The sequence below is a fragment of the Triticum dicoccoides genome, chromosome 3A (genome assembly GCF_002162155.2).
Source record: "Triticum dicoccoides isolate Atlit2015 ecotype Zavitan chromosome 3A, WEW_v2.0, whole genome shotgun sequence".
In the NCBI taxonomy this organism is placed as follows: domain Eukaryota; kingdom Viridiplantae; phylum Streptophyta; class Magnoliopsida; order Poales; family Poaceae; genus Triticum; species Triticum dicoccoides.
In genome coordinates, this window is record NC_041384.1 from 620,701,804 (window position 1) to 620,729,269 (window position 27,466).

The 27,466-nt window shown below is 46.6% G+C and overlaps 4 protein-coding genes across 8 annotated transcripts in view; 3 read left to right on the forward strand and 1 right to left on the reverse strand.

Moving 5' to 3' along the window:
• The window catches only part of LOC119269636 (actin-related protein 2), a 12,409-nt gene extending 5,527 nt beyond the window's left edge, over positions 1-6,882 (forward strand). Inside the window, exon 15 of one of the 2 annotated variants that reach the window (XR_005133677.1) lies at positions 6,488-6,543. Coding sequence is in view for 1 of the 2 variants with exons in the window: in XM_037551513.1 (XP_037407410.1) it covers positions 6,488-6,568 (81 nt within the window). In the remaining variant the exon portion in view is untranslated. Of the gene's footprint in view, positions 1-6,487 lie in introns of both variants that reach the window. The other variant, XM_037551513.1, reaches the window with a different exon arrangement.
• A 3,172-nt stretch (positions 6,883-10,054) lies between these two features.
• On the forward strand, positions 10,055-10,661 carry LOC119272324 (pleckstrin homology domain-containing protein 1-like). Its single transcript, XM_037553825.1, has one exon. It carries the CDS (start codon positions 10,091-10,093, stop codon positions 10,574-10,576), a length of 486 nt encoding a protein of 161 aa, XP_037409722.1. The 5' UTR covers positions 10,055-10,090; the 3' UTR covers positions 10,577-10,661.
• Positions 10,662-13,264: 2,603 nt separating this feature from the next.
• On the forward strand, positions 13,265-14,156 carry LOC119269637 (pleckstrin homology domain-containing protein 1-like). Its single transcript, XM_037551515.1, has one exon. The coding sequence runs from the start codon at positions 13,384-13,386 to the stop codon at positions 13,840-13,842; it is 459 nt and encodes a 152-aa protein (XP_037407412.1). The 5' UTR covers positions 13,265-13,383; the 3' UTR covers positions 13,843-14,156.
• A 1,893-nt stretch (positions 14,157-16,049) lies between these two features.
• The window catches only part of LOC119269638 (ABC transporter B family member 4-like), an 18,464-nt gene continuing 7,047 nt past the window's right edge, over positions 16,050-27,466 (reverse strand). The window contains exons 1-11 of one of the 4 annotated variants that reach the window (XM_037551519.1): positions 22,592-23,231; positions 22,169-22,360; positions 21,328-21,549; positions 20,770-21,008; positions 19,484-20,009; positions 19,116-19,389; positions 18,368-19,016; positions 17,889-18,117; positions 17,492-17,758; positions 17,144-17,407; positions 16,050-17,037 (exon numbers count right to left, since the gene is read on the reverse strand). In XM_037551519.1, the coding sequence (XP_037407416.1) occupies positions 16,393-17,037; positions 17,144-17,407; positions 17,492-17,758; positions 17,889-18,117; positions 18,368-19,016; positions 19,116-19,389; positions 19,484-20,009; positions 20,770-21,008; positions 21,328-21,549; positions 22,169-22,360; positions 22,592-22,654 (3,570 nt within the window). In that variant the 5' untranslated portion in view covers positions 22,655-23,231 and the 3' untranslated portion in view covers positions 16,050-16,392. Of the gene's footprint in view, positions 17,038-17,143; positions 17,408-17,491; positions 17,759-17,888; positions 18,118-18,367; positions 19,017-19,115; positions 19,390-19,483; positions 20,010-20,769; positions 21,009-21,327; positions 21,550-22,168; positions 22,361-22,591; positions 23,232-27,466 lie in introns of those variants that run through there. The other 3 variants (XM_037551518.1, XM_037551517.1, XM_037551516.1) reach the window with 3 other exon arrangements.

The following is a 27,466-nucleotide window of genomic DNA, read 5'->3' on the forward strand; positions in this document are numbered from 1 at the left end:
ACGTACAACCCAGGCCACTACCTGGCGGACCATCAGCTTGGCGATCAAAGCAAAGCATCTCAGGTATCTCGGAGGATCCTACCCATGCGTAACCGAGACGGACATCCTGTAAACCCCAGGCCTTGTCCCCTATATAAGGCAAGGCTAGGGTTAGACTATAGATCATCTAATCTCACACACACCTATGTGATCCTAGCGATCTCCATTGTACACCATATTCAAGCTCTCGCATGAGGCTCACCGCCATAAATATAATCATAGTAGGAGTAGGGTTTTACCTCCACCGTGAGGGCTTGAACCTGGGTAATTGCCTTGTGTGAATCCCGTCTGGTCTTCCTGCTACGTGTGACATCCCATTGAGATTAGTACCGGTATAATGAACCGACAATTGGCGCACCAAGCATGGACCAAAGATCAAATCCATCTGGGATCCCGTGTTATCGCCAACGTCTACGTTCCAGCCAAACTTTTACTTTTGGTGCCTCGCGCTCACCACCATCCTATGTGAGGGCGAGGTTCTCACCTTTTGGAGCCTGGAATTCATTACCGTTCATTTCAGCGGAACCTGTCTTCAAAACCCGGCACTTCGCCGAGCAGAGGAGCGAGCATCCAGCAACCCCTGGGATCTCCAGCAACAAGCAACAATCCACTAGGCTGAGTAGGCTTCCTAGCTCATTGCAATGGTGGAATCGCTTGTCCCCATCTGGAATGAATCCAAGTCTGATGGGGGATGCGAGCAGACACAACCGCCCTATCGCAGAGGTCCTCATGGCCAACACCATAATGTTGCAACCGACATCGGAGCCAGACCGCCAACACCGACAACAACGTTGACGTTGAGGACGAGGCCGACCCTGAGGCGGCGGTAGCCGAGCAACTAGCTTTGCGTACGTTGATCCTTAGCAACACCAATACCGCTGCAAGCAATCGACAATTGAGCCGTGGCCACTAGCACCGGCAACAACGTTGACGTTGAGGATGAAGCCAACCTCGAGGCGGCGACATCCGATCAACTAGCTTTGCATACGCCAATCTCGGCGAGGATGTGACCACTAAGGCCTTGGAAGCTCAACACAAGGCCCTTGCGCAGGCACAACTCCACCTTCAGAAGGAGTGCGACTCCCTTGCAGCTAGACATGATAGGTGGGTAATCACCATAGAGCTCAATCGAAGCCGGTGACTGGCTCTGGCCGACAACATCCAGCTCAAGCCAGATCACCCGACGGCTAAGCAGTCCAATCACGCTAAGCCATGATCAAGGCGATGATTGTGGAACATGGTGTGACTAGTAAATCATGCAACCAGTTGTTAACCACCTCTCAGATGCGCACCGACACCAACATGGTTGGATATTCATGTCCTAGTCACATTCCAAGCCACCAAATTGACCGGGTAGAAGCCGACCGTCGCCCTCGCCGGCCTCGCGTGGCCTATGATCGGCTTGGGAACCAGTCAGACGTGCACCAGAACAAATGTCCTCTGCCGTCCAAAAGAAGGCACGTCGAATTGCATCTATTGTTTTGAGAACCTTTTTGGGAATGAGGAAGACCGACATGTAGTAGGTTAGGATTGAATCTAGGACTGCTGTGATGAGAACTAAACATTCCCCAAGAATGTAAAGAATGTGAACGTGGTCTTCCGTGTCCTCGAGTCCAAGCCGGCCCGAAAGATCGCATTGCGTGAGGTTAAGAAAAGAGAGAATAAAGGAAGCCTAAGCTAATATGATTCGAACTTTCAGAAGGCGTAGGTACCGACATGCCCCAGTGGCTTGACGGGTCCGACTCAGTGATCTCTTTGGACCGGGTCGTTCACCCAGACTATATTCCCCACCTATGGAGATCCGCCTTGGTTCTCGACCCGATTATTGGGGCTACCAGTTGTCCAAAGTCCTGATGGATGGTGGCATCGTCATAAACATACTCTACACTAAGACGATGGAGAAGATGGGCATCTCGCTCTTACGCCTTTGGCCAAACTCCACTGCTTTCCGCGACATTGTGCACGAGAATTATGCCCAACCTTTGGTTAGATCTCCTTGGATGTTATTTCTAGCACCCTCGGAAACTTCTGAGTTGAAATGCTTTCCATCGAGGTTGTCCCTTCGAGGGGGCTTATCATGCTCTTCTCGGTTGCCATGCGTACACAAAGTTCATGGCGATCCCATGTTACGTGTACTTAAAACTCAAGATATGTTGCGTTCCAACAAGATAATCATGGTCATCGACGACTTCAAACACTTGCATGATTGTGAGGTGGCCAATGTTGACCTAGCTAAATCTGAGCTCGTCGCCGTCGAGTGTGTCGAAAGCAACAATGGATCCATAGGGCTATTCTCTGAGCTAGAAGGCCAAATCAGCCTTCGCTTTCCAGTCGGGCCAGGACACCAAGAAATTTAAGGTGCACCTGATCGACACCATGACGAGCGCTGAGATCATCATCGACCTTGTAGTGCATAGGAAAGCGTGCTTGTAGATTTCCGTGAGAACTGGGACATCTCCGCATGACATGCCTGGTATACCAGCGTACGTCGCCGAGCACTCCCTAAACGTCATGAAGGGCATGCAGACCGTGAAGCGATCCCTACGCCAATTCGATGAAGAACGATGTAAGGTTATCGAAGAAGAGCTAGCCCGGCTTCTGGCGGCTGGGTTCATCCATGGAGAAGAACTACACTTGGCGCATGTGCATTGACTACATCAGTCTCGACAAAGCCTGCCCCAAAGATCCTTTCCCGCTCCCTTGCATCCTACTCGCTATCACCAGATTAGGATGAAGGGATCGGATCAGGAGATGACCTCCTTCATCACCCCTTCTGAAACTTTCTGTTACATCATGATGCCCTTCCGGCTCAAGAATGCTGTCACAACATATTAGCGCATCATGCAAAAATGCCTCCACGACCAAATTGGCATCAATGTCTAGGCCTACGTCGACGACGTTGTGGTCAACACGAAGAAACAGGTTGACCTCCTAGCAGATCTAGCGTAGACGTTTGCTAACCCGCGTCGATTCAAAATGAAGCTAAACACAGACAAATGTGTGTTCGCGGCCCTTGGGAAAACTGCTCGACTTCATCGTTTCTTAGCACGACATTGAGTCCAACCCCGACAAGATAGTGCGATCTCCAAACTCGGCAAGCCCGGGAACCTGAAGGAGGTCCAAAAGCTAGCTCGCTCCGTCGCCACCCTGAGTCTTTTCATCTCCCGACTCAATGAGAAGGCTTTGCCGCTGTATCGACTCCTCAAGAAGTCATACAAACTCGTCTAGACCAATGAAGGCCCGATTGGCCCTAGACAACCTCAAGCTTATGTTGTCTAGTAACCTAGTCCTAGTCATTCCAAAATAGAACGAATCGATGCTTTTGTATATCTGGTTGATCCTTCACAGGCAATCCGGCAGCGTCACAACGATGTCCTCATTGAGGTAGTCAAATCAGAAGGTGTTGAAAGTGCAGTGATGCTTACCTCGCCTCCTCCAGATCTAGGTACAAGGCTAAGTAATGGTTACTAAGCAAAAGAGCCGAGCAGAGGTAGAAAACCAAAACAATAAATTTGGGAAGTCTTTAACACTTACATGACACGACCAGTTGGGCTGCCTGGAGCTTGTCTGGCACCAACCTCACTCAGTGTCGGCCTTCTTGGAGGTCTCCTTCAGGCCCTTGATCTCTGGCTCCTGCGCCTTTTGTCGATCCATCCGATCCGCAATTTGGTGCTTTGATCTTGGCCTTAAGGGTGCCCTGTGCCTCCTCTTTTGCCTGAGCAAGCCCTTGCAGCTCCAGGATCATCGTATGGCTAGCTTCGCTTTGCTTCTTCAGCAGCTCGGCCGTGCAATGTACTCAGAGTCGTTGCTAGTGATGATTGTGTCATCAACGTATAAAAGAAGAGTCCGACCACGAGGAGAAAGGTGGGCAAACAACGTAGGATCATCAACGCTCCCCAAAAATCCATCGACAGTAACCACAGAGGCGAAACTCTCAAACCAGGCACGCGAGGCTTTCTTAAGGCATAGAGAGAGCGATAAAGACGACATGCGATGCCACCGGGAACAGAATATCCAGGTGATATCTGGCATGTAAACCTCCTCACACAACTCACCATTAAGAAAGGCATTCTTAACATCAAGCTGAGATATGGACCAATGGTGAACAGATGCCACAACAAGAAGTGTGCGGACAGGGTCATATGGGCCATAGGAGGAAAAGTCTCACCATAATCACAACCATGCTCTTGCTGAAAGCCACGAGCCACAAGACGAGCTTTATAGCGCTCAGGAGAACCATCGGAGTGAGTCTTAACCCTGTAGACCCACTTACAAGTGATGGGACGAACACGAGGAGGAAAAGAAACAAGATCCCACGTGCCGGTGCGCTCAAGAGAAGCAATCTCCTTTGCCATAGCAAGCTGCCATTCGGGATGAACAACATCGCCATAAAAAGTCACTCAAGAACAACATGTTAGCGCTATAAAAACCATAGTGGTCAATAGGTAGAAGCGGGCGATGACATAAGCCATAAGTAGGCTGAGACAAGGAGGATGGCACATCAGAGGTAGATGGCTCAGTAGTAGACTCATCCACAACATGCAGATGATGAATATAATAGTGAGAAAAAGAGGGAAGAATACTAAGAGGAATCACCGGGATAGACTCGGGTGATGGGGACACGGACGGGGAAGCCACCGGGCATGAAAGGGCAGAATCCTGTGTCAAGCGAGATGAGGAAACCATAGGAGATGGCGGCGGCGGATTTGCAATAGTCGAATAAATAGGAGCAGTTGGATGCGTGAACAGGGGCTCAATAGGAGTGATAAGCGTGTCGGGAAAAGTGAGGAAAGGGATATCCTCCACTAAAAAGGTCGAAGAAGATGGATGCTGATAGAAGGGACAAGTCACAATCCTGCTCTGTCAAGGCGATGGCTGAGGGTGTCAGAGTGGAAGCACGGTTCCAGAAGATGTGTGCACCTTGTTACCCGGGTGAACAGAGCCTGGCAACACTGGCAAGTACCACAACTAGCTGTGCGAAGAGAGTCAAGCTGATGCCAAATAGCCAAACTACTTTGTGCGTAGAAATCATCAACATCGGAGTCACCCTGGTGAAGAGCATGCTCCTGGCGGACCACAGACAGGTATAAGGCATCACTAGAGGACTGATAGCGCTGGCGAAGACAGGTCCACATCTCAAAGACGGTAGTAAGGCCCATAAACTCAGAGGCAAACTGAGGCAGAAAACTGAAGTAAGAACAACCGCAACATGAGCATCATCATTAAACCAATGAGTGTAAGCAGACATAACATCATATAAGTGGGAAGAGCCTCCTCATATGCCAAGGCCTACTGGTCATAAGCATGAACCGCAACATCATCAACAACCTTAGTTGCATTCTTAGCAGCCTGAGAAGCATCCGCAGCAAGAGCCGGTGGCATTGACGGGGTAGGAGCCACAAGAGGAGCTGGCCGGGGCGGGCAAGGGATCACGCCGGAATAAAAGCCCCATAGACAGATCCCACACATATGAATGCGCATAAGGCAACGAACTCAGTGTAGTTAGTACCATAAAAAATCATCGGGCATAGAGGGATGGCGACATAGCCTAACGATGGAGACATAGTACCTGTTTTTTTGTTGCTTTTTTTGGAAGCCGATCTAGAAGGCAGTGGCTTGAGTCAACGCCCAATTGAAACAGGTGCCGCGACTGAACAAACCGTGCGGGAGGCGCGGGCGACACAGACTGAGAGGCCAGCGGCTGTTGTCCACACTTCCTTGACTCGACTTAGTCTAAGCTCTCTCCAACTTTAGTGTGAGTTGAGCTGAGATTAGTCAAATACGCTTGAACTCAATTTGTTTGCAACCCTACGAGGAGAGGAGAGGAAGGATCGGTGGATAGTGGAGAAGAGCTACAGGCAGTTTTCAGATGATAAACGAGGTGGGGGTTGGGGTGTGCGGCTTTTAGGAAGGAAATCGTGAAAACTGGGTGGGAGGATGGGTTGGGTGGGAGAGGACGAGAGGGGGAATGTGGAGGTCATGCCCACTGCACACCGTACCCTTGAGAGCACTTTTGAGAGACTGAGTAACACCTTTGATGCGGGTCACATTTCCCTTGTGATGCTTGTTTTGAATCCTTCCGATGTAATTCTCTTACGTGATGTTGAAAGCTGACCAATCCCTCTAGCCGTTCTGTTCATGGTTGCTTCCTCGCCCGCTTCATGTACATGGGCTTTAGCCGTATAGTTGTATTCTGTTTTTCCGTTCTCTCTATCTATCAATGCAATGATACGCAAGCTCTTGCGTATTCGTGAAAAAAAGAGTAAGCTGTGCTTAGTTCACTGTTTTTCTTTTCGCTAACCAATCATGGTGGTGCATTCAAATATGTAAGCTACTAACAATAGGAATATATTGAACCGCAGCTTAGCATAAAAAAGAAACCATGGGCTTGTTATCATGTCTGGGTCTGCTGGTATATTTTGCTGACTTGTCCGTCTCGAACAAACAGGATGCGCCGGAATTCTGGATCACAAAGCAAGAGTATCAGGAAGAAGGTGTTGCCTGCCTAAGGAAGTGTGGACAAGCATAACCATGTACAATGTGACAATCGTGCCACCCTTGTTATTACTGAATGCATACTATTACTTTAATTGGTAGAAATAATAGGACAAATAGTAATTACCTTGCCCAAGGAAGTTTTGTTGTTTGTCCTTCTGATCCTCGTGATTAATATGTGTACCATATAATTCCTGTCGCACAAATAGTAGGAACGGTACATCTCGGTTGACCGCACCAATCGACAGATACTGCACATTTTGTTAATTTTTTATTGGATACTTTTTTTGTGGGGTAATTTTTTACCGGATACCTGACGTTAAAAGAATGTGATATGTGGAAAGGTTTGATGGTAAGTTGGCAACAAAACTGAATGAATGCGTGCATGTGAGTGCGGCTGAGAGACTTGCATGCACGTGTTATTCTTAGGCATTTTTAACCAGAATTTTTGTTGACATCATCAATTTTGTTTTATATATATGCCTGCCCTCAGTTGGTCATGGCAGCGTATGCTCCGTAGCGCCCACCATCGTGTCCCCCGGCTGGCGCGACGAGGAATGAGGAGACGTGCCAGCAGACACGAGGTCGTACAAGTAGCGGCGAATGGCGAACCACAGTGTCAGGTGGCACTACCCTGGGAGGTTGTTAGAATCATGATTTTGTTATACGATTTTACGACTTTACGATCTAAATTTACCCATCTGATTCTACGATTTTAGTTTATAAAATCTACATTTCTATGGTTCTGGTAGTGAAGATTTTACGATTTACGATTCTACCATCATAGTTTCGATCCGATTCAAAATCATGATTGTGACAACCTAGCCACCCTGGGTTCGACTTCGACGGTGTAATGAAGGGATTGCAGCCTGGCACAAAGTACTTCTACAAGGTGAATTGTGGCTACTGAAACTAATTTGGTGCTAACTTTGTGATGTGAGAGTTTGATTTCCTGATAAACAGAGATAAGGTTTCAATTCAAACACTGTTTTACATTTGTGCTTTTAAGAAAGGGATGAAACTGTAAGATGATTTTACTATTGGACTGAGGAAAAATAGTTTTTTACATGGAAAATGATTAATTTAAATAGACACCTGATCAGAATATGCTCTGTTTATGTATATTTTGCAACTCTGCATTTATATTTAGGGTTACTTGGTTCATATTTTTTAAACATGCAAATTATATCACAGCTCATTCTTTATTCTTCAGCAAGGCATACAGGGGGACTACATGGAGCAACAACGCCAGAATTTAGTTAGGCATTTGCTTTAGCCAAGATAAATGAATCCCAGCCGACTTTCGAACATGCAAATTATGTTATGGTTCATGATGCAACGCACGGACAATTCGTTTATTAGGGATAGTGAGATGGGGAACAGGAAGAGAGACAATGCGTGCAGTTCGCCTCGCAGCGACAACGTCTTTTTTTTAGAGCGTGTGTGGGTTTGTGTAGGCAAGTCCTTATGTTTGGGCCAAACTCAAATAGTGCAAAAAACAATTACAAATAAAATATGATTTAAAAAACAGAACATTCTTATAAAAACATATGTTAAAAAATGTTCCTTCTTAGAGAAATGTTCCGATTTAGTAAAAACGTTAACTATTCTTAAAAAGGTGCTCCAATTTTTATGTAAACATTAACTTTTATTAAAATAAAAAAAGTTCCATGTTTTACCTTATCATCGACCGTTTATTAAAAATGGATATAGAAAATGATGCACAATGGCACATGAAGTAGGTTTTTTTCTAAGCTAACCACAAACTTTATTTATTGCGCAATAATGTTTTGAGGAATACACTTTTTTTGGCACATGAAACAGGTGGTGCCCCCTTTTTTTTGCCCGGTGTAACGCACATGCATTTGTACTAGTACATAGTTCATACAAAAGAAAAAAGTTTCAGCCCAAATCTCTGTGCCAAATCTGACGAGAAGGACTTAGACTTTGTTAAAACTCAGAGACTTTGTTAAATCTCAGTCAGCTGAGATTTAGCACAACCATAAGGGACTTGGATTCCAGCTTACTTTGATGTTTATATAACACTTTAATGATTTTTTCAGTTGAAGTTATCTACTCCCTGCGTCCAGAATTAGTTTATGCTCAAACGGATGTGCTTCCTCCTGTCCTTTCTACTCCGTATATAAGATTGTTTGAAGTCAAACTTTGTAAACTTGACCAACTTTTTATAGAACAAAATATCCACGTTCACAATATGAAATCAACATCATTACATATGTCATGAATTAAAAATTTCATATTGTATAACTATAGCATACATTATAGATGTTGCTATTTTTTTCATATAAATATGGTCAAATTTTATGAAGTTTGAGTTCAGACAAATTTATATGCGGAGTAAAAATGACCAAAGAAAGTATCTAGATGTACTTCGGTGCAAGGTACATCAGTTTGAGCGTCAACTAATGCCGGATGAAGGTAAGTAATATTTTCTGATTTTTTTAGCCAATGAAATCAGATGACGTTTCTCACAGTGAGGATACACATTGTGTGTTGTCCATTGTTTCTTCATAACACACGTTACATATCAGATTATCTTCATTGCATAGCTAATCCTTCTGCCCTCTGTATTAGGCGAAGGCATAAGTCTAGGTTCAGAATGTATTATTATATGTTGGACAATTTAGCATGTACTCCCTCTGTAAACTAATATAAGAGTGTTTAGATCACTATTTTAGTATTCTAAACGCTCTTATATTAGTTTTCAGAGGGAGTACCATCTTTCTAGATTCTTCTATTAATTTTAATACTGTAGAATGTATAATTGTTTCTTAATTAGAAATAAGAAATCTTTCCTACCAAAATAATTAAGCATGTATGACGTACTTGAGTTGCACAAGAACTGAATTACATTATTTTTGTTTAATGCAACAACAAGGACCCAGACTAGCGATTTTTATATGTAAACAAAACATATGAAAATTTTCATGTAACTGTTACCGTGTAACTAATCTTTATTTCTAACAAAATACGTATACTCCGATCTTCAGAAATTCGCTTTGGCACATGGGAGCTCGCGCTCCTGCCATCGAAAAAAACTCAAAGTGTGAAAAAATTTCAAACAAAAATTTGGCACATACATCTCGACATTGTATGTGTGCACGTTAAGTTTCGAGAAATCAACATTTTTTGTGACTTGTGTAAAAAAGACAAAAGAATGTTTTGTGAAAAGCATATTTTAACACTAGATTTTATCTTTTTTCACACGCGGAAAGATTCAATACAAAGTCACATTAGACGAGATAAATGCCTTCCAGAGGCAAGGTGAACGAGGAGAGACGCCCCGACTCGCTCTTTGTCTTTGTCTTTTTTTTTAATTTTATTTTTTGCGATGATTGAAACTGTTGTCGGCGTCCTTCTATACCCATGCCGATACCGATACAGACCAGCTCGGTTGTACAGCACACAGTCCGACTCCGGCCCGGCCCGTTCCGTTAAAAGCAGGGCCCAGGGGGGAAACCCAACCTAACGAACGAGCTGTCCCCAATAAATCTCCCGACGCGCTCGACCGGATCCCCAGATCCCACCACATCTCATGGCGGCGAGCCTGTGGCGAGAGGCGATGGGCGCCGGCGCCCCGGCCGCGGACGCGGAGTTCCTGGACTACATCGAGTTCTGGCACCAGCCCGAGTGCGCGGGGTGGCTGGACCAGCAGGGGGAGCACAGCAAGGCGTGGCGCCGGCGCTGGTTCGTGCTCAAGCAGGGGATGCTCTTCTGGTTCAAGGACTCGGACGTCGACCACGCGTCGGTGCCCCGCGGCGTCATCTTCCTCGCCTCCTGCCTCGCCGTCAAGGGCGCCGAGGGCGTGCCCGACCGCAAGTTCGCCTTCGAGCTCTCCACCCCGGGCGAGACCATGTACTTCGCCGCCGACTCCGAGGAGCAGAAGGAGGAGTGGATCAACTCCATTGTTCTCCCACTCGCCGCTCCTGCAGGGACCACATGGGATGAAATTTTTCACACGGTGGACATGCTGCGCGCGGGGTTTGGAGCAGGAGGTTTAGATCCTTCCGTGGGAGAGTAGGCCATGTGTAGTGTGTTGGTGTCGGCGTGTCGCCGTGTATGTTCGCATTGTTAATGGTTTCTTGTAATTATAACTCGCCTTCTACTATAGAAAATATGATACGTCATTGATGTATTCTTCAAAATAAATTTACAATAAATTTTACTAAGTCATTTTTGTGATGTGTAGAGATGTGAAAAAGTAGGATGAATGTGACAAAGATGATGAGCAAATTTAAATGAAACCCTGTCCTTTTAATCCTTTATTTAATAGCACGAGATGGTATAACTTAAGATTTAAATAATGCTAAGGGAATTAATATCATATGTATACACTTAATCATGTAAGTAGTATATTGTCATCATCATCTAGCATCGTCAGAGTGCGTGTGAAGGTATGTTTTTGACAGATCATGTGGGATTGATGTGTGTATCCACTTGATCCAGTCTTTGTTCGTCGATGTTTGTGTGTTTACAAGTTGGATCCTTCTGATCTAGTGCAGTGGTCTTAGGACCTTAGCATGACGACTTCTCGATTGCCTAGGTTTGTCCGACTCTGATGAGGGAGGGTCAACGATGACGACACGTCTTTGGCTCATCGCTTCTTGTGTTTTTTTATGTTGTCATGATGTTTGATAAATATTGGAAGTTTTTCTCTAGTTTTTTTTCAACAACAACTACCAGTAGATGTAAAAAATACTCCCAGTAGACAAGTCAATGCCTTGGATAGAAAGAGTGGATAAGGCATCTCCAACATTGACCTGCAAATCGGACACCATATCCGTTCGTGAACCGAGGGAGGGAGCGGTCTGCGGACATGGATGTGGGAGACGGTCATCCAATGCTATCCACTTTCATTTCAAAACAAATTTAACAAACCAAATGAAATTTATCAAACAAGTCGGATTTCATTAAAGGTCAGACATAATTTACACAAAATCAGTCGATATTTTGACCATTTAACTAAAAACTAGAAGAAAAAACCCTAGACCCTATACCGGACGATCGACCACCTTATACACATGGTCGTCCTGCCTATCGCAGCGTTGTCGCCATTCATGCTTTCGCTGTCGTCCCTCCAGCGGCGGAAGGGCGCTGGAGGGCCGCAACAGTTGTGTCCAGTAGCTGCCTGCCGCTCACGGAGGAGCCGCTGGGCCTCCTCCTGCATGGTGCGGAGGATCGCCGCGGCCAATGCAGACGGCGCCCGCAGAGCTCTGACAGATGCCTTGCCCCTGCCAGAGTTAGCGGAGGAGTCGCTAAGCGACCACTCCTCGCCGTAAAGTCGGCGCCGGCGCTTGGCGGCCGTCTCCGTGGTGGTGATGGAGCGGTCGAAGGCCCATGCGAGGCGAGGTCCGGATCATTGTGGACCGATTCCGGTGCCACATCAAACTTAGCGAACGTAGAGCGGTTAGCGGCGTTGCACCAGTCATACTGCGCCTATTGCCTCACCACACACTCCTCCTCGGACACGATGGCCCTCGAACCCGAGGGACCGCCATAACCGCCTCCTCCTTCGAGGTAGTGGAGGATGCAGTCTCGTGCCTTCGTGATCACGGGCGGCAGCTCCTCCGTGATGGGGCGACGGTGGCGGATGCGCGGGCCCGTCAATGCGGGCATACCTGTTGTGTGCCGGCGGCGACACGAGCTCCTCCTTGACGTGGCGTCCGATCTGGACGTCACGGTTGCGCGTGAGGGCGTGGATGGGACAAGGGCTCCTCATTGACGTGACATGCGATGTGGACGCCGTGGTTGCACGGGGTAACACAGGCTCCACCTTGATCCAAGTGGGGATGTCGGCTCCTGCTTCACGTGGACCCACAGCGGGGAGGGTGGCTCCTCCTTGACATGCACCGGCGATGGTGGCGCCAGCCCCATTCGACAGACAAATTCTTCGTCCGATAGAGCTGCCTCTGGGAGGAGACGGGACCACCGTTGATGCCGTTGGTCCTCCTCCTTGCCGAAGGAGCTGGCCGCGTGGATGCCGAGGGGCCCAGAGAGCGAGGATGGCGGTGCCAGGAACCGCCTGATGAAGAGATGCCACCGCCAGCGCCTACCTGCATGGAGAACCAAGACTTCAACATCGCTGTTGGAGTTGGAGGGGCTCCGAGAGGACGGAGAGGAGGAGGGGCTCGAAGAGGACGAAGTGCGGATGTGCATCGCCGGCGCACGGCTTAAATAGTCATGACCAGTCCAGTCGAATGGGCATTCAGCCCGCTTCAATGCGGCACAACTGTTGGAGTTGGTTTGCTAAGGACGCGTCGTCCACATTGAAGCGACGACGCCCGAGAAGTCGCGTCTATCAGCGCTGCCCTCACGCCCGGTCACATCGCACGGCATCACTGCCGGCCGTTTGCATACTCTGGGCCGGCATGAATATGACGCGGCAAGCGGCGCATGCATTCGATGGAAAAGCGCGAGTGCAGCGACCCGCCCGCCCGCAAAGGCCTCATTTCATTTCGGATTTGCGGAAAAAACACGTTTAGATTGGTCAGTAAACCGATGTATACCTGCCTTGAATGGCAAAACACATCCCGACATCGCACGGCCGCGATGGCTACGGATGTTTAAGGGTCCGCGTTGAAGATGCTACAAGGCAGAAAAAGAAAACCTGGAGACTCTCTCTCTGCGATGACTCTCTTTAAATTTTCTTGAGTTGCCTTTTAAGTTGTTTCTATCCACGTGAGCAACGCAGATACACCGATACAAATCATCAGTTCGGTACACAGTCCGACCCCCAGCCCGTCCCGTTCCGTCAAAACCAGGGGAAAAAACCAACCGAACGAACTCTCCCGATCCGCCCGACCCGATCCCCAAATCCCTCCGCATCTCATGGCGGCGAGCCTGTGGCGAGCGGTGATGGGCACCGGCGCCCCGCCCGCGGACGCCACGGACGGCATCGAGTTCTGGCGCGAGCCGGAGCGCGGCGGGTGGCTGGACAAGCAGGGCGAGTACATCAAGACGTGGCGGCGGCGGTGGTTCGTGCTCAAGCAGGGGAAGATCTTCTGGTTCAAGGACTCGTCCGTCACGCGCGCGTCCGTGCCCCGCGGCGTCATCGCCGTCGCCTCCTGCCTCACCGTCAAGGGCGCCGAGGACGTGCTCAACCGCAAGTTCGCCTTCGAGCTCTCCACCCCGGGCGAGACCATGTACTTCGTCGCCGACTCCGACAAGGAGAAGGAGGACTGGATCAACTCCATCGGCCGCTCCATTGTCCAGCACTCCCGATCCATGACCGACGACGAGATCGTCGACTACGACAGCGGCCGCCCCGCGGCCGGCGGCAAATCATAGATTCGTCGATTGATTCGGTGAGCAGAAGGACCGGTGAGGCGGTGGCACCTGTAACTCTACTATTCTACATGTCTTTGTCATAGATTCTTTTAGTTCATATTTTCCACAGATATGGTGTGTGCACATGTATATTATTAGAGATTTTTATTGGTGATTTTAGGTGTCTTTATTTATACTATGGATCGGTTTTGTTCTTATAACTTTCTTTAAGTATACTGTTCGATTTGTATTTGGTCCTTAACCGTTCTTATTATCCAAGTGTATATCTCAAGCCGTAGCAAATTGAACAAGGGGATATTTCTCGGTGTTTTTGACTTCTGTGTATCTAATTGTCTGATAATATTTGGCCTGTTATGACTGGATATGTAGTGGGCTGCTAACCGTAAAATCATGCAATGCATTGTATCTTGTTCGTTCAACATCTTGGTTTGCCTACTCCAGCGAGAATGCTTGGTTGACCATGATGAACTCAGAGCAGTGTTTGTTTTCAGAAAAAGAAAAGGCAACCCTCCTTTGCCTTCTGTCAGTATCAACAGACAGAAGCGACTGCATGATTATGTTTCATTAACATACTTGTGTTTTTACGAGCTTATCACTTAAAATAGCTTTTGTGCCAATTAACCATGTTGAGAACATCTGCAAAGCTGCAAGTAGCAGTATTTAAGTACATCAATATGGTTATAAGCAAATCATGTGAAAACAGCTGTAAACAGTGATGTCATGAGTAATGATACCTCCAATTATATTCCTCCACCTCATTACTGAAGATGCCAGGTCCCCATCTCATCATTGGAAATGGCTAAGCTGAAGAGCTGAATGCTAACATCATTCCTAACATTATTGTGCCGTCCACGTGGTAGATACATGTGGTTAGTATTGTACTTATGTTCCTGCAAAAAAAACATTGCACTTATGGAGATAATAGTTTCACAGTACATCCTGATAAGATAACTCTGTCTTACGGAGGCTAGCTGCGTAGATGTGATTTTTCTGTTTCTGTTTCTCTAATTATTTCGTGACTTATGAATGTTATATGCGTATCTCTGATTCAAGGATACTTGCTTTGCATGCCCAGCAAGATAATGTTCTGTAGAGACATTTATCTGTTAAATGTACCAAAGTATTGAAGTGGGATAAAGTTCACATATTTTTATATGCCAACTTGGCAACTTAGATGTATGGAGCTTGGAGACAACACTCTGCGTCAATTTTGAAACAGGTATATGAATGTAAGTTCGGTTGGGAATGCAGACTCCTGGTTGAGGTTGAGCAGCTAGGTTCTGGTGCATGACCTATGAAATATGACGCCTATACTAGTTTGACTTGTTAAGAGTACATTCTTGTTTAACGCAGGGATCTTTGCAGCTCTGATGGTAGTTTTCTGACAAAAATCAACGCACTTTGAATTTCCAGCATTACATTTCGTAGGCTTCTGTTTTACCAAGTCAGTGTCGTTGTACCTGTGACATGCTCTTCAATATCTTGACTACATGCCAGACTTGTAAATGTGGTATAGCCATTTGTGATGTAACTGCAGCTTTTGAGCTTGCCGTATTTGACTGTCCACTATAATCGCATTACCATACAGTTGATTTGGCTTACCAGGATTTGTATGCCGCTTCTCCTACATCAGACAATCCTATTTTAATCATGATCACTAATTTGATCTGAGGGGATTCATTTGGAGAACAAGTTGGCAATAGAGCTGACTTATAATTTTGTAAACGTCCTCACTTCTTATTTTGTTCAGATTCAGGCCCCAGTATTTCAAGCGCACACAAAGCAAACTCACGATGCTCGTCGCAGACCGACCAAATCCTTTTACCCCTTGAAACGGGTTTTTGCCTCACTTTATATACTCTCTCCTTAAAAAAATATAAGAGCGTTTAGATTACTAGAGTTTAAGTGCACAAAGAAAAATAGAAGAATTGCTGAAGCAACAGCACAGACATGCCAAAAAAATGATACAAGGCTCCACGGAGTAGACGACACGCAGGCTAGGAGCCTAAGCAAGGAGTAGACGACACGCAGGCTAGGAGCCTAAGCAAGGCGGCGTTCGACCGTAATGAGAGCATTGATCACACCCCTTAGCCACTCCATGTCCCGCTGCCTAGCAAGCGGGTGCCAGTGCTGCAAAAAGGCTGGAAACTTGAACACAGAGCAAAGCAAAGCAACATTTCTGGACTTCCATAAAGGTCCAGCAACCTACAGGCAGCCCAAGAAACTGAACATATTAAAATAGCCACAAGCTTACATTTCCAAGGGAATAGGTTGCCCAGAGTTCTAACTCATGTTCTTGTACTGCGATCAGGCAAATAATTTCTTCTTATTGCCGTGTTTTGGAAAAGCTTCATCGGCATCCTCGCTTGAACGACAATCAGTAATTATTTGCATACAGTTTGTCTGATTGCATCTGCTTGTCTGCAGATACCCATCTACTAAAATGAAAGGAAAGATCCTACACCCACATTAACTGGCCTATAAACTCAAATACACTGAATTGCTGGCCTTTCATTCCATGGAATTTTCTGGTAGAGAAAGATGAGTATCTTATCTTGAAGTGGAGCTAAGCTCGACAAGGGAAGCGTAGGCTCCATCCTTGATCCGCAGCAGTTCTTCATGCCTTCCTTTCTCCACTATCGTCCCGTTCTTCACCACGCTGATAATGTCGGCGCCTCTCACAGTCGACAGGCGATGCGCCACCACCACAGTCGTCCTCCCGACCATCACCTGGTCCAGTGCCTCCTGCACCACACGCTCTGACTCCGCGTCTAGAGCGCTCGTTGCCTCGTCCAGCAGGAGCACCTTGGGGTCCTTGACGACGGCCCTCGCGATGGCTACCCGCTGCTTCTGCCCGCCGGACAGCTGGATTCCCCTCTCGCCGACGATGGTGTTGTAGCCGTCGGGCAGCCCGGAGATGAACTGGTGCGCGTTGGCTGCTTCGGCTGCAGCCACGATCTCTTCTTCGGAGGCCTCCCCTTGCTTTCCGTAGGCTATGTTGGCGCGGATGGTGTCGTTGAACAGCACTGGCTCCTGCGCCACGAGCCCAATCTGCAGCCGAAGCCAACTGACCTTGAGGGCCGGAAGCTCAATGCCATCAAAAAGGATCCTGCCTGAACTCGGGTCGTAGAACCTCTCGAGCAGCGCAATGGCAGTGGACTTTCCACTTCCACTCTCTCCAACAAGGGCAGCCGTCTGTAAAGATAGTGTCACCAGATTAACCTTCGTACTAGCTAGCATACTTATTAGTTAACATAGAAAGAAGGTTGTCAAAAAAAAGTTGACATAGAAAGAAAGTAACCTTTCCAGAAGGAATGCTCAAGGACAGATCAGTGAATATTTGAACATTTGGGCGTAAGGGGTAGCTGAAGCACACATTCTGGAACTCAATGTCACCCCTGAGATTTGCAACCACCATGCCCTCCTCGCTGCTGGAATCTATCTTGGACTTACGGTCAAGAATTTCGAACACGGAGATGGCCGATTCACTAGCCTTGGTGCTATCTGCACCTACTGCGCTTGTTCGTGAGATCCCACTAGCCGCCAAAACTAATACGAAGAAGACCTGAGAATCGGTGGATTAGTTAACAAAAATACGAGGTTAGAACAATCAACACTCAAGTTCTGAATAAGAATAATGTGCTCGTACCCGAAACACTTCAGGAAATGTTGCCGTTCCTCCATGAACAAACTTTGCACCGACGTAGAAGCAGAGAGCATAAGTAAGGTAGAATACAAGGAACGAGAACCCAAATCCCAAGCCACCAACAACACCTTCCCTCACTCCCTGCCTTGTTGGAGATTCACATTTCTTTTCATAGGCATCCATCACCTTCTGCTCTGCGCAAAACGACGCCACAGTTCTGATTCCTCCAACGGCGTCAGTTGCTACTTGACTTGCTTCCTCGTACTTTAACTGCATCCCACCAAACTATTAGACAAAACAACTCTCCGTCTGACGAATACGTGTATGAACATTAGTCATTTTGTTGGTGTTGTTTTTGAGGAAAAATGAATAAAAGTAATTGCTAATTCACAGCATGCACCTTTGCGTTTTTATTGAGACCTTTCAGGAACTTCATTTGAGCATAGGCTTGGAAACCCACCAATGGAACCACCACTGTGATAATCAATGCCAGCTTCCAGTTTGCCACCATAGCTATTGTGAAACCTACTATGATGGTTGATATAGTCTGGACATTAAGTGCTAAATTTTCTCCTACAAGCCGCTTCACGTTCAGAGCATCAGTCGATAGCCTTGCACCTATTGCTCCACTAGAACAAAAGTTGAAACTTGTCTAAGTTAATCTGTAGAATATTGCACTAGTTGACAAGTATAACTCTTCACAATTTTTTATTTGAAAATGCCAGATGGATTAATCTTAGTATTGATAAAAATTGTAAGAAGACTGCTCAAGCTAGTTAGCATGAATGAATATTCTTAAAAAAATCTGTATACTAACTGTTAGGGCAAAAGGAAGATTTGTGACAACACATCATGATGCGAAAAAGACTAAACACAGACCTAGAGTGTTCAGGTTTATCAAACCAGTTGATGTCCTGGTGCATGACACTTCGGAATGTCAGCGACCGTATGCGCTCCACAAGCTTCCCACCTGCTAATCCAAACAAGAAGTACTCTATTGGAATCAGAACAAGTGCACAAGCACCCAGCATGGCAAACATGCTTGCCCAGAACCTCGAGTCCTTGAGTAGTTCTGCTGGCGGCTCATAAAACGTCTTTATTGCACTTGAAATCAATATGCCATATACAGGCAAAATAGCCCCGTGCATTGCAGCAGCAATCGAACCAAGAGCAAGAACAGGAGCCTCTGGTTTGTTCAGATAAAAGAGTCGGCCGATTGGAGCTTTCTTTCTGTCACTAGATATTTTATCTGCACTCTCCTCTAGGTCTTGATCATTGTTGAATTCCATGGGATCACATGGATCAGGGTAAGGATGTGTACCACTGTGCCCAAAAGAGGAGCCTTTACTGGTTGATCTCCTAAAGGAGCTGCCTTGGCTTCTTGGTTTCCTTGTGAACGACCTAGAGCCAAAACTGTTTTCCATTATTATCGCATCAGGAGGGGCTTCTGCTACCTGCAGAGTCTCTTGCAGATGAATCAGCTGAGAGTATGCACCTTCAGGTTTGTTCACCAGTTGTACATGTGAACCTGCTCCAAATTCACAGATCAAGTAGCAAGTCAGGACATCTATTTTGAAACGGAGTATGTACATCCAATACAGAAGTTGTCAATTCTCATATGACATACCTTGTTCCACAATCTTCCCGTGTTGTAGGACGGATATGACATCAGCGTTCTTTACTGTGCTTAGGCGATGCGCAACAATAATTGTAGTCCTTTCTAACATTACCCTATCCAAAGCTTCTTGAACTACCCTCTCAGATTCCATATCCAGCGCGCTGGTTGCTTCATCAAGTAGCAATATCCTAGGGTTTTTTATAATCGCTCTAGCAATTGCTATTCTTTGCTTCTGCCCTCCAGACAGCTGAATCCCACGTTCCCCAACCATTGTCTCAAGACCCTGCAATGTTTCACAAAATATACATACTTTTAATTAATCATGAGTGAGTTAGCAACAGAATTAACATTATGTACATCTTAATTTCGCACTGTACATTTGGCAGTTTATCAATGAAGTTTGCTGCATTTGCAAGCTCGATTGCTCTTCTGATCTCTTCGAGATTAAGACCATCCTTCCCATAGGAAATATTTTCTCTGATCGTACTCGAGAACAACACTGGTTCTTGGCTGACGAGACCGATTTTTCCTCTTATCCACCCAAGAGTCATTCTTCTAATGTCAACTCCATCTATCAAGACTTCCCCAGACTGTGGATCGTAGAATCTCTCCACCAAACTGACCACAGTTGACTTTCCACTACCGCTCACTCCAACTAGTGCCATTGTAGTTCCACTTGGTACCCGTAAGGAGAATCCATCAAATACCAAATGTTCAGGCCTGGTAGGATAGCTGAAGTAGACATCCTTCAGTTCAACATCACCCTTGATGTCTTCCAATATGATACCTTTGGTGTTATATACATCAATACATGGTTGCCTTTCAATTGTCTTGAACATTCTATATGCTGCTCCTTGACCTTGTGCAAAAGCTGTTATTGATGGTGCTGCCTGACCTAAGGACCTGCAGAAGAGACACAACTCGAGTCAGAAACCAGAAGATCTCGAAAACAGACATGGAAGACCCTATTTGACATACTATGTTTGAAAGTTTGACTGCTGCTTTACGGATCCCACATCCTTATCAGAAACAAATAAGCAAGCATGATGTTACATCCTTCAGAGAACTGTGGGCTGGTCTGGTGCGGCAGCCGTGACCTTCTAGCATCATATGTCATATGCCCACATGACACACGGAGAGGCACGTCCATGGGGAAACGTGGCACAGTAATCATCTATTAATCTAACTATGTCTAAATTGCCACTTATCAGATATAATGTTCTTTGAAGTCATTCTTAACCACATATAATTCAAGAATAAAATGACCCAGTACTCAAGAAAGTTCATTCAAAAATCTAAAGCCCACCAATAATGCTCTCAACATTGCACCCCTAGATTCAAAGAGGAGCTCAAATGGATTATCTTCAGAGCTCACAGAAAGAAGTATATTGATTTTGAGGCCTGGGTCAACTCTTTTAGATAGCTTGCTCCCCAGGATATTTGTTGTTGGTGTATTGTGTAGTTCTTTTCTTTTATCTTTTTGAACTATTTTTCTGTATACATTATTTTGAAAAATCAATAAAATGCACGCAGCAGAGTCCTGCTTTTTCCTCTAAAAAAATGCACCCCTAGCTATAATCTCCGCCCTTCAACAACATCTGAAACAAGTTTTAAGTATGTACTCAGAATATTAAAGTGGTAAGGACTAATGTACGGAACTTACATTGCGCCAACCATGACGGACATTATAATAGTAATAACTATGCCACCATTATATCCTCGGTCAACTATCAATTTAGATCCATACCAAACTGCCAACCCATAGCTGCAAAACAAGATTGCCATTATTGAACCCACTCCAAGGCCACTGACAGCACCTTCTCGACGAGCAGACTCATATGCTTTTCTTATGAACTTGTTATATGTTGTTATAGCTTGCTTCTCACCATTGAATGAGACAACCTTCAAAGCATAAGCATAAGAAGAGAATAGTGACCACAAGAATCAATACCAAAAATAAAGCATAATTTCTATTTGGTTTGGGCCACAAATCAAAGAACAGGAAAACAGAAGGCAAACATAGACTTCCACAAAATATTGGCGTCCAAATTGGCCAGATGAGTTGTTCTAACTTTGGCTAAAAATGGCTTAGAAAGCCCCCCAAAAATGGAACCTTCATAAAATTTTGTCATCACACCTTATAAGGGCCAAATGTGTAAAACTTTGACTCGCATGGTCATGGGCATCAAACGAAGTAGACCATGTATCCACTAGCACTCACCGTTCGAATGGTCCCAATAGTTTGCTCAACAATGTCTCCAGCATCACCATATTTTGCTTGCATTTTAGTGGACAACGTTGTCATCATCCTTGACACAATAGCACCAGCCACGGCTACTGGAGGGATGCTTGAGAGCATAACAAGTGTCAAGAGCCATCCTCTCACAAATGCAACAATGAAGCCTCCAAAAAAGGTAGAAAGGAGCTGTATGATCTTGCCAACCTATGAGAAAAATGTATAGCAAAGTGTTAAAATAAAATGGAATCCTAGTTATTATTAGATACTTATACAGAAGGTTAATGGACTAAGCTTTGCAATGTCTGGTAGCAAGTTCATGTTATATATCCAATTGACTGAGTGGGTCTTCATTTCTGCAAGTCTATCAAACTGGTATTTCGTTGCTTATTATTAATATGGATCCATGTGAATGCAGTGTGCACCCATTACTTGTCGACTGAAGACAGGTGCAAAATTATGTGTTGTCCGTATAACAGAGCTGAGCCCAGACTCATATCATAGGTTCATTTTGAGTAAAAAAATACGACAATTTATTTTCTCTATGACTTTCAGCTACCAATCTTTTCTAAAGAGCTAGCTTCTAGTTCGTGAACATACTGTTAGGTTAGCACATAAAAGAATGTAAAATCATTATACCACCTTCAATGTCAGGAAATACACACACTTTCCCATATTGGTCAAAGAGATCGGTCATCTACAGTGACAAAATGAATGACAAGAGCTTTTTTATATACAAGCTTATGCATATTGGCTGTAAGATTATAGCATCTAACAATGCTTTGAATAATGTGTCACAAGCACTCCTTGTGATAAAACAGCCTACCTTTTCTCCAATGGCATCTTGAATGAGGAATGTGTCCCCAGACATCCTCTCAACAACTTGTCCAGTGCTCATTTCCTTGTCAAAGAAAGCAATGTCCTGTCTGAGAATCGCCTTGAGATACATAGCTCTGATTCGTGCTGCCTGTCTTTCTCCAGTAATTGTCCAGCATGATACTTCTATCAAAACATCAAACTGATCAATCAAATGAAGGATGCTTTGAGTAATACCCTTAAAGTTACTCTAGATGATCTAACTCTTAGGCTCGTATTCTGAACCATCTCATTCATAGCAGTACATTGAGAGTTTAAGACACAAAGCATCTGCGTTTTCTCAAAAATAAAATTTACTCTGGACAACAGTATTGCAACATTTGTTTTTTCAGGAACAAGCAGCCAGGGAGTCAGAGCATCTCCAACCACAAACCTCAAATTTGTCCCCCCATTTTTCTGCGGACATTGCCCGGACATGTCCGCCCCTCTCCCCCATTTATCCGGGTAGACAATGGCACTCCCCATTGTTTCAGACATTTCACCGAACACGTTGCGTGCACAGCCCCGGAAGTAGCGGAGCGCCCCAGATACAGAATGCACACACGCGGCGGCAGGACGGCAGCGCTCTCCGTCCAGCGACGAGCAACACCACCCTCGCATGCAACAGCAGCAGCAGCACACAGCTCACGCGCTCGTGCAGCAGCATCAGGCACGCATCAGCAGCAGCACACTATTAGCAGGTAGCAGCAGCCTACATCACAAGCTCAAGCACGCACTGCGCAAGAGCCCGCGCTAGCAGCCGCCCGGGCGCGGCGAGCTCCGGTTCATGGTGCGGCTGCTGGAGAGCTCGGGGCTCGGGGACGTGCGTCCGCTCGCTGCGCCGGCGGGCGGAGGGCGGGCGGCTGGCTCGGTGGACCGCGCGGGGAGATCGACGTGCGCGCGTGCTCGGGGAGCTCCAACCGAGCCACCGGCCGCTGTGCTTCTGCCTCAGCACCGGAGCAGTGCCTCCCCCCCGCCGTGGTGCCGGCGTCGTTGCGGGCGGCCTGGCCCGCCTTGAGAGGCTCGCGATTCCGTTAATTCGGTAAATACGATTTTAATACATTGGTAAAGACGCTATAAACCCCTCTGGTCCTAACTCTTAAGAGCAGGTACTCCATACTCTGCATATTAGGTTTGTCCGAAGTCAATCTCATTCAACTTTGACCAAGTTTATATAAAAAAATATAGACATTCACATAACAACACCAATATCATTAGATTCATCTTGAAATATATTTTTATATTATATTTATTAGATATTATAGATGCTAATAATTTTTAATATAAATTTGGTCAAACTTAGCAAAGTTTGACTTTCGGCAAATCCAATATGCAGAGTAAAAAAGACCAGAGGGGGTACAATAGTCCTATTCAGCAGGCTGCAAGGCATCCCACATCAGCAAAAATCTAAGCTGGAGGAGAGTAAGGGCCTGTTCTAAAACTGCCTAACTTCTCCAAAACTTCCTAAATTCAGCTTCTCGCACGACTCGCTTCTGGTGGCGACTTGGAAAGCGTTCGGCAACTCAGCTTCCGCTTTCGGTCGATACGCACGAGGCTGCCAGCCCATTTGACGGGATTGGCAGGCCAGGTTGGGGCCCAATACAAATTGCCAACGCATGCGAGAGGGAGTTCGGCAAAGAAACTTGAACCGGTACGTTGAGAGTCACTTGGCGGTGGCAACCCAGCGTAATTTGTACTCAACTCCAACTTCTTCCTTTCACGGATCTGGAAAAGAGCTGCTTCTCCATCTTCTCCTTTTTTACACTAAGGGCCTGTTCTGAAACCATCTAGCTTCTTCAAAATTTTCCATATCCAGCTTCTTGGGTCGCTTCTTGCTTCAGGTGGCGAACAAAAAAACGTTCTGGAGCTACAGCAGCTTCTCCCAGCGCTTGGATGAGCTGGCAGCCCAGCTGGGGGCTGAAGGCCTGCTGGTTGGCATGTTGGGCTGGCTGAAGGAGCCCATCTCGGGGCGGAACTGCAGACAGGCGGCGGCTCGGCAGGCTTCACGGCGGCTCTTGGCCCGGGAAGAAGAGAAGGGAAGGGGAAGAAGAGAAGGGGCGCGGTCGTCTTGGTGCTGCTCCTGACTCTGAGGTTCTCTCGGGCGTCAATGGCGTCGGGGCTCCGAGCCATGGGGTCGCAGTTCCTTGTAGCAGGCGCGACGGGCGGCGGCGACGACGGGATCCGGCGGGAAACAGCCTTGGATGTCCGGATCTGTAGTCGGAGGCGAGGATCGGGCCGGCGACGGGGGCAGCCGGGCGTGGCGGCGGTAACGGCGGCGGCGAGGGTTCGAGAGGAGGGACGAGTGAGAGGGGAGATGTGACGAGTGGGTGCGTGCGGGATCGAGGGAGGAGGAGCTGATCGAAACGTTTTTTTGGGCGGTGGCATTACGGCCGTAAATAACCCGAACTCCAGATTCACCAAAACGTGGAGCTAGGAATGTCTCGCTTCAGAAAAATGAACTACAGCCCACGATAGCTTCTTGGATTTCAGCTTCACGGAGCTACGGCGTTCGGGCTTGCTTCAGGCTGGGAATTAGAGAAGTTTGAAGTTGGAGGAGTTTAGAACAGGCTCTAAGACAGATCGCTAGCTTCTCAATTCTAGCTTCCTGGAGTCAGAGCGTTCGCCTCAACTTCATTTGTAAAGTTGAGGAAGCTTAGACCTGGAGCATTGCAGAATGGACCCTAAATACGAGAGAGAAGGAAGCGGGCGCTTGGTCAGTCGCCTAGCTGCACCACGTGACGCGAGAAATAGCAGCTCGCTTGCAGCCCAAAGCCAGCGCTAGCCCTGCTGTTCACAGTCTCCTATGTCTCACAATCCAATCAATTGTATTTTACTTTCTCCCCATGCATGCAAGCATTGATTACTTTTATCATGCAACAGCTGGTATAGAGCCGGCCTATTACATGAGCCTACTTTTATAAAGGCTATTGTTGACATGGCACATGTATACAACCGGTAGCCGGCGTTTCTATTAACCATGCTCTAAACAATTACTCAAGGGTTAATTAGATAAATGCCACTTCAATTATGGCGATTCATAAAAATGCCATTGCAATTTCCAAACTTTAAAAAATGCCACTGCAAATTTTGCAATCTTTGAAGAACACCACTGCAGACTTCGAAAAATGCCACTGGAAGTGGCATGAAATGGCATTTTTCAAAGTTTGGAAATTGCGGTGGCATTTCTCAGAATCGCCATAATTGGAGTGGCATTTATCAAATTAACCCATTACTCAATCCATTCATGAATGTAAGATTTTTGAATATTCCCTCAAAAGAAAAAGGGAAACGTTTGGGCTTGGTCGGCCGACGCCTTGTCCACACACGTGCCACACGGTCAATAGCGTGTCTCCCCTTCTCCTTCTCTCTCCTTTTTCTCAGGGACCCCGCCGCCATGGTCAACCGTCACCGCCTAGAGGCTTCCCAGGGTGCCGCTGCCATGGGAATCAGCCGGTCCGGCCGTCCTCGGTCAGATCCGCACCACCGGAGCTCTGCCTGCCACGCTGGAGCTGCAACCGGCCACGCTGAGAGCTACAACCGATGGACGGAGGAGTTGCGAGGGTGTCGTGCTAGAATCGTGTTCTGGCGATGTTGGAACCGTGTCCGAGAGATGTTGAAACTGTGTTCTTGTAATGTTGGAACGGGAGGCGTAGAAGTTGGAACCCCTGACAATAGCATTTTTCGCTATGGCTGTGGTCGAGAAAGCTGCAACGGGCATCCGTAGAAGCTGCAACCAGTCACCGGCAGAGCTGCAACTAGCGTTTAGAAAAACTACAACCGTTGTCGATTTTTTGCTATTACCAAAGAAGCCCCGAGCTGGACCAGAAGTTGTTTTTGCTGCAATCGGCAATCACAAAAGCTACAACTGGTGATCTATTTTGCTTCAATGGCGACGGGGTGGCGGCACCGATGAGCTTTTATTGCTGGAACCAGCACAATTTTTTGCTACTACTCGCTGATATTTTTGTTGCCACCAACAAACCCAAAGGAGATCACCTTTTCATGAGCTCGTCGCCGGGGGTGCTGCGACCGGCAACCAGCGCTACCGGAGCTGCCACCGCCAACGAGGAAGCTACAACCGCGGGTGGAAGTTGCTGCATGCGTGGATCCGGCGAGAAAGACATGAGACAATGCCGAGGCCATCAACCGACGACTAGTGCTAGGATGGACGAGCGTGCGGGGTGGTGCTTCGAGGCCCGCTGTGTGCTCGTTCATGGAGGTGCGAGCGTGGGGGAAGAAGAAGACACGGGGAAGGAGACCCAATCGAACGGCTGAGCGCGTCCGAATCGGGCGGATGGGCAGCGATCGGCCCAAATTTGTGCCGGCGCATCGGCGCCTATCATCGCCCAAAGAAAAAAGGTGTTTTAGATATTTTGATATATGCTACTCCCTCCGTCACATAATATAAGAGCATTTTTACACCGTCTCATAATATAAAAGCCTTTTTTACACTAGTATAATGTCAGAACACTCTTATATTATAGAGGGAGTACTATGGATTGAAATGAGCAACAGACAGACTAAGATGCGTTTATGTACCTTCAAATCAGAAATATATTTGTGAATGGAGTGAGTAGCACACTAGAGACAGTTTGGTTTGAGACTAAATTTGTCAAAGATTGCCACACCTAAGATTAGACAAGTCTGATCAACTGAGGTGGGTGTTTGATTCAAGTCACACTTTAGGCAAATCACATTAGGGCCACACATTACATACAGACAAAATGTGTGGCATGATTCCCTTAGACTTGCCAACTTGTGGCTCTTATTTTGCTAAACTAATCTTAGGCAAATTAGCAAAAATGTGTGACAAAGTGTGGCAATCCAAAGCATAGAACCAAAAAGACCTTAAACTACTCCACAAGGTTTCAATAAAAGGAAACACTTGAAAAAAGTTGGTTGATAACTCTTCGCGCATCGACAACATTCACGGTTGCTGGATCATAGTTTGATCACACGGCCCACAACAAACCCATCCAATATGCTTCTGTTGCATCTGTATGGTGGGTCCGCTCTGCAATTTGGACGAGCCCACCGAGGGAAAGGATGGGAGGGGTGAGGCGAGGAAGACGTGCAACATGGTGTCGTCTTCGATGAGGATAGATAGGAGACAAAGAAATGAGAGGTGAAAGTGGCTACAGCTGGGGTCACGTGTGGTCTGGAGCTCACATGGAGTGCATGTCCGGATCGCCCTTTATCTACTCCATATTTAGGCTGACTTTATGGTGGTATGGACATTTAGAAACGATTTGGAAGCTTTCATGGGCCA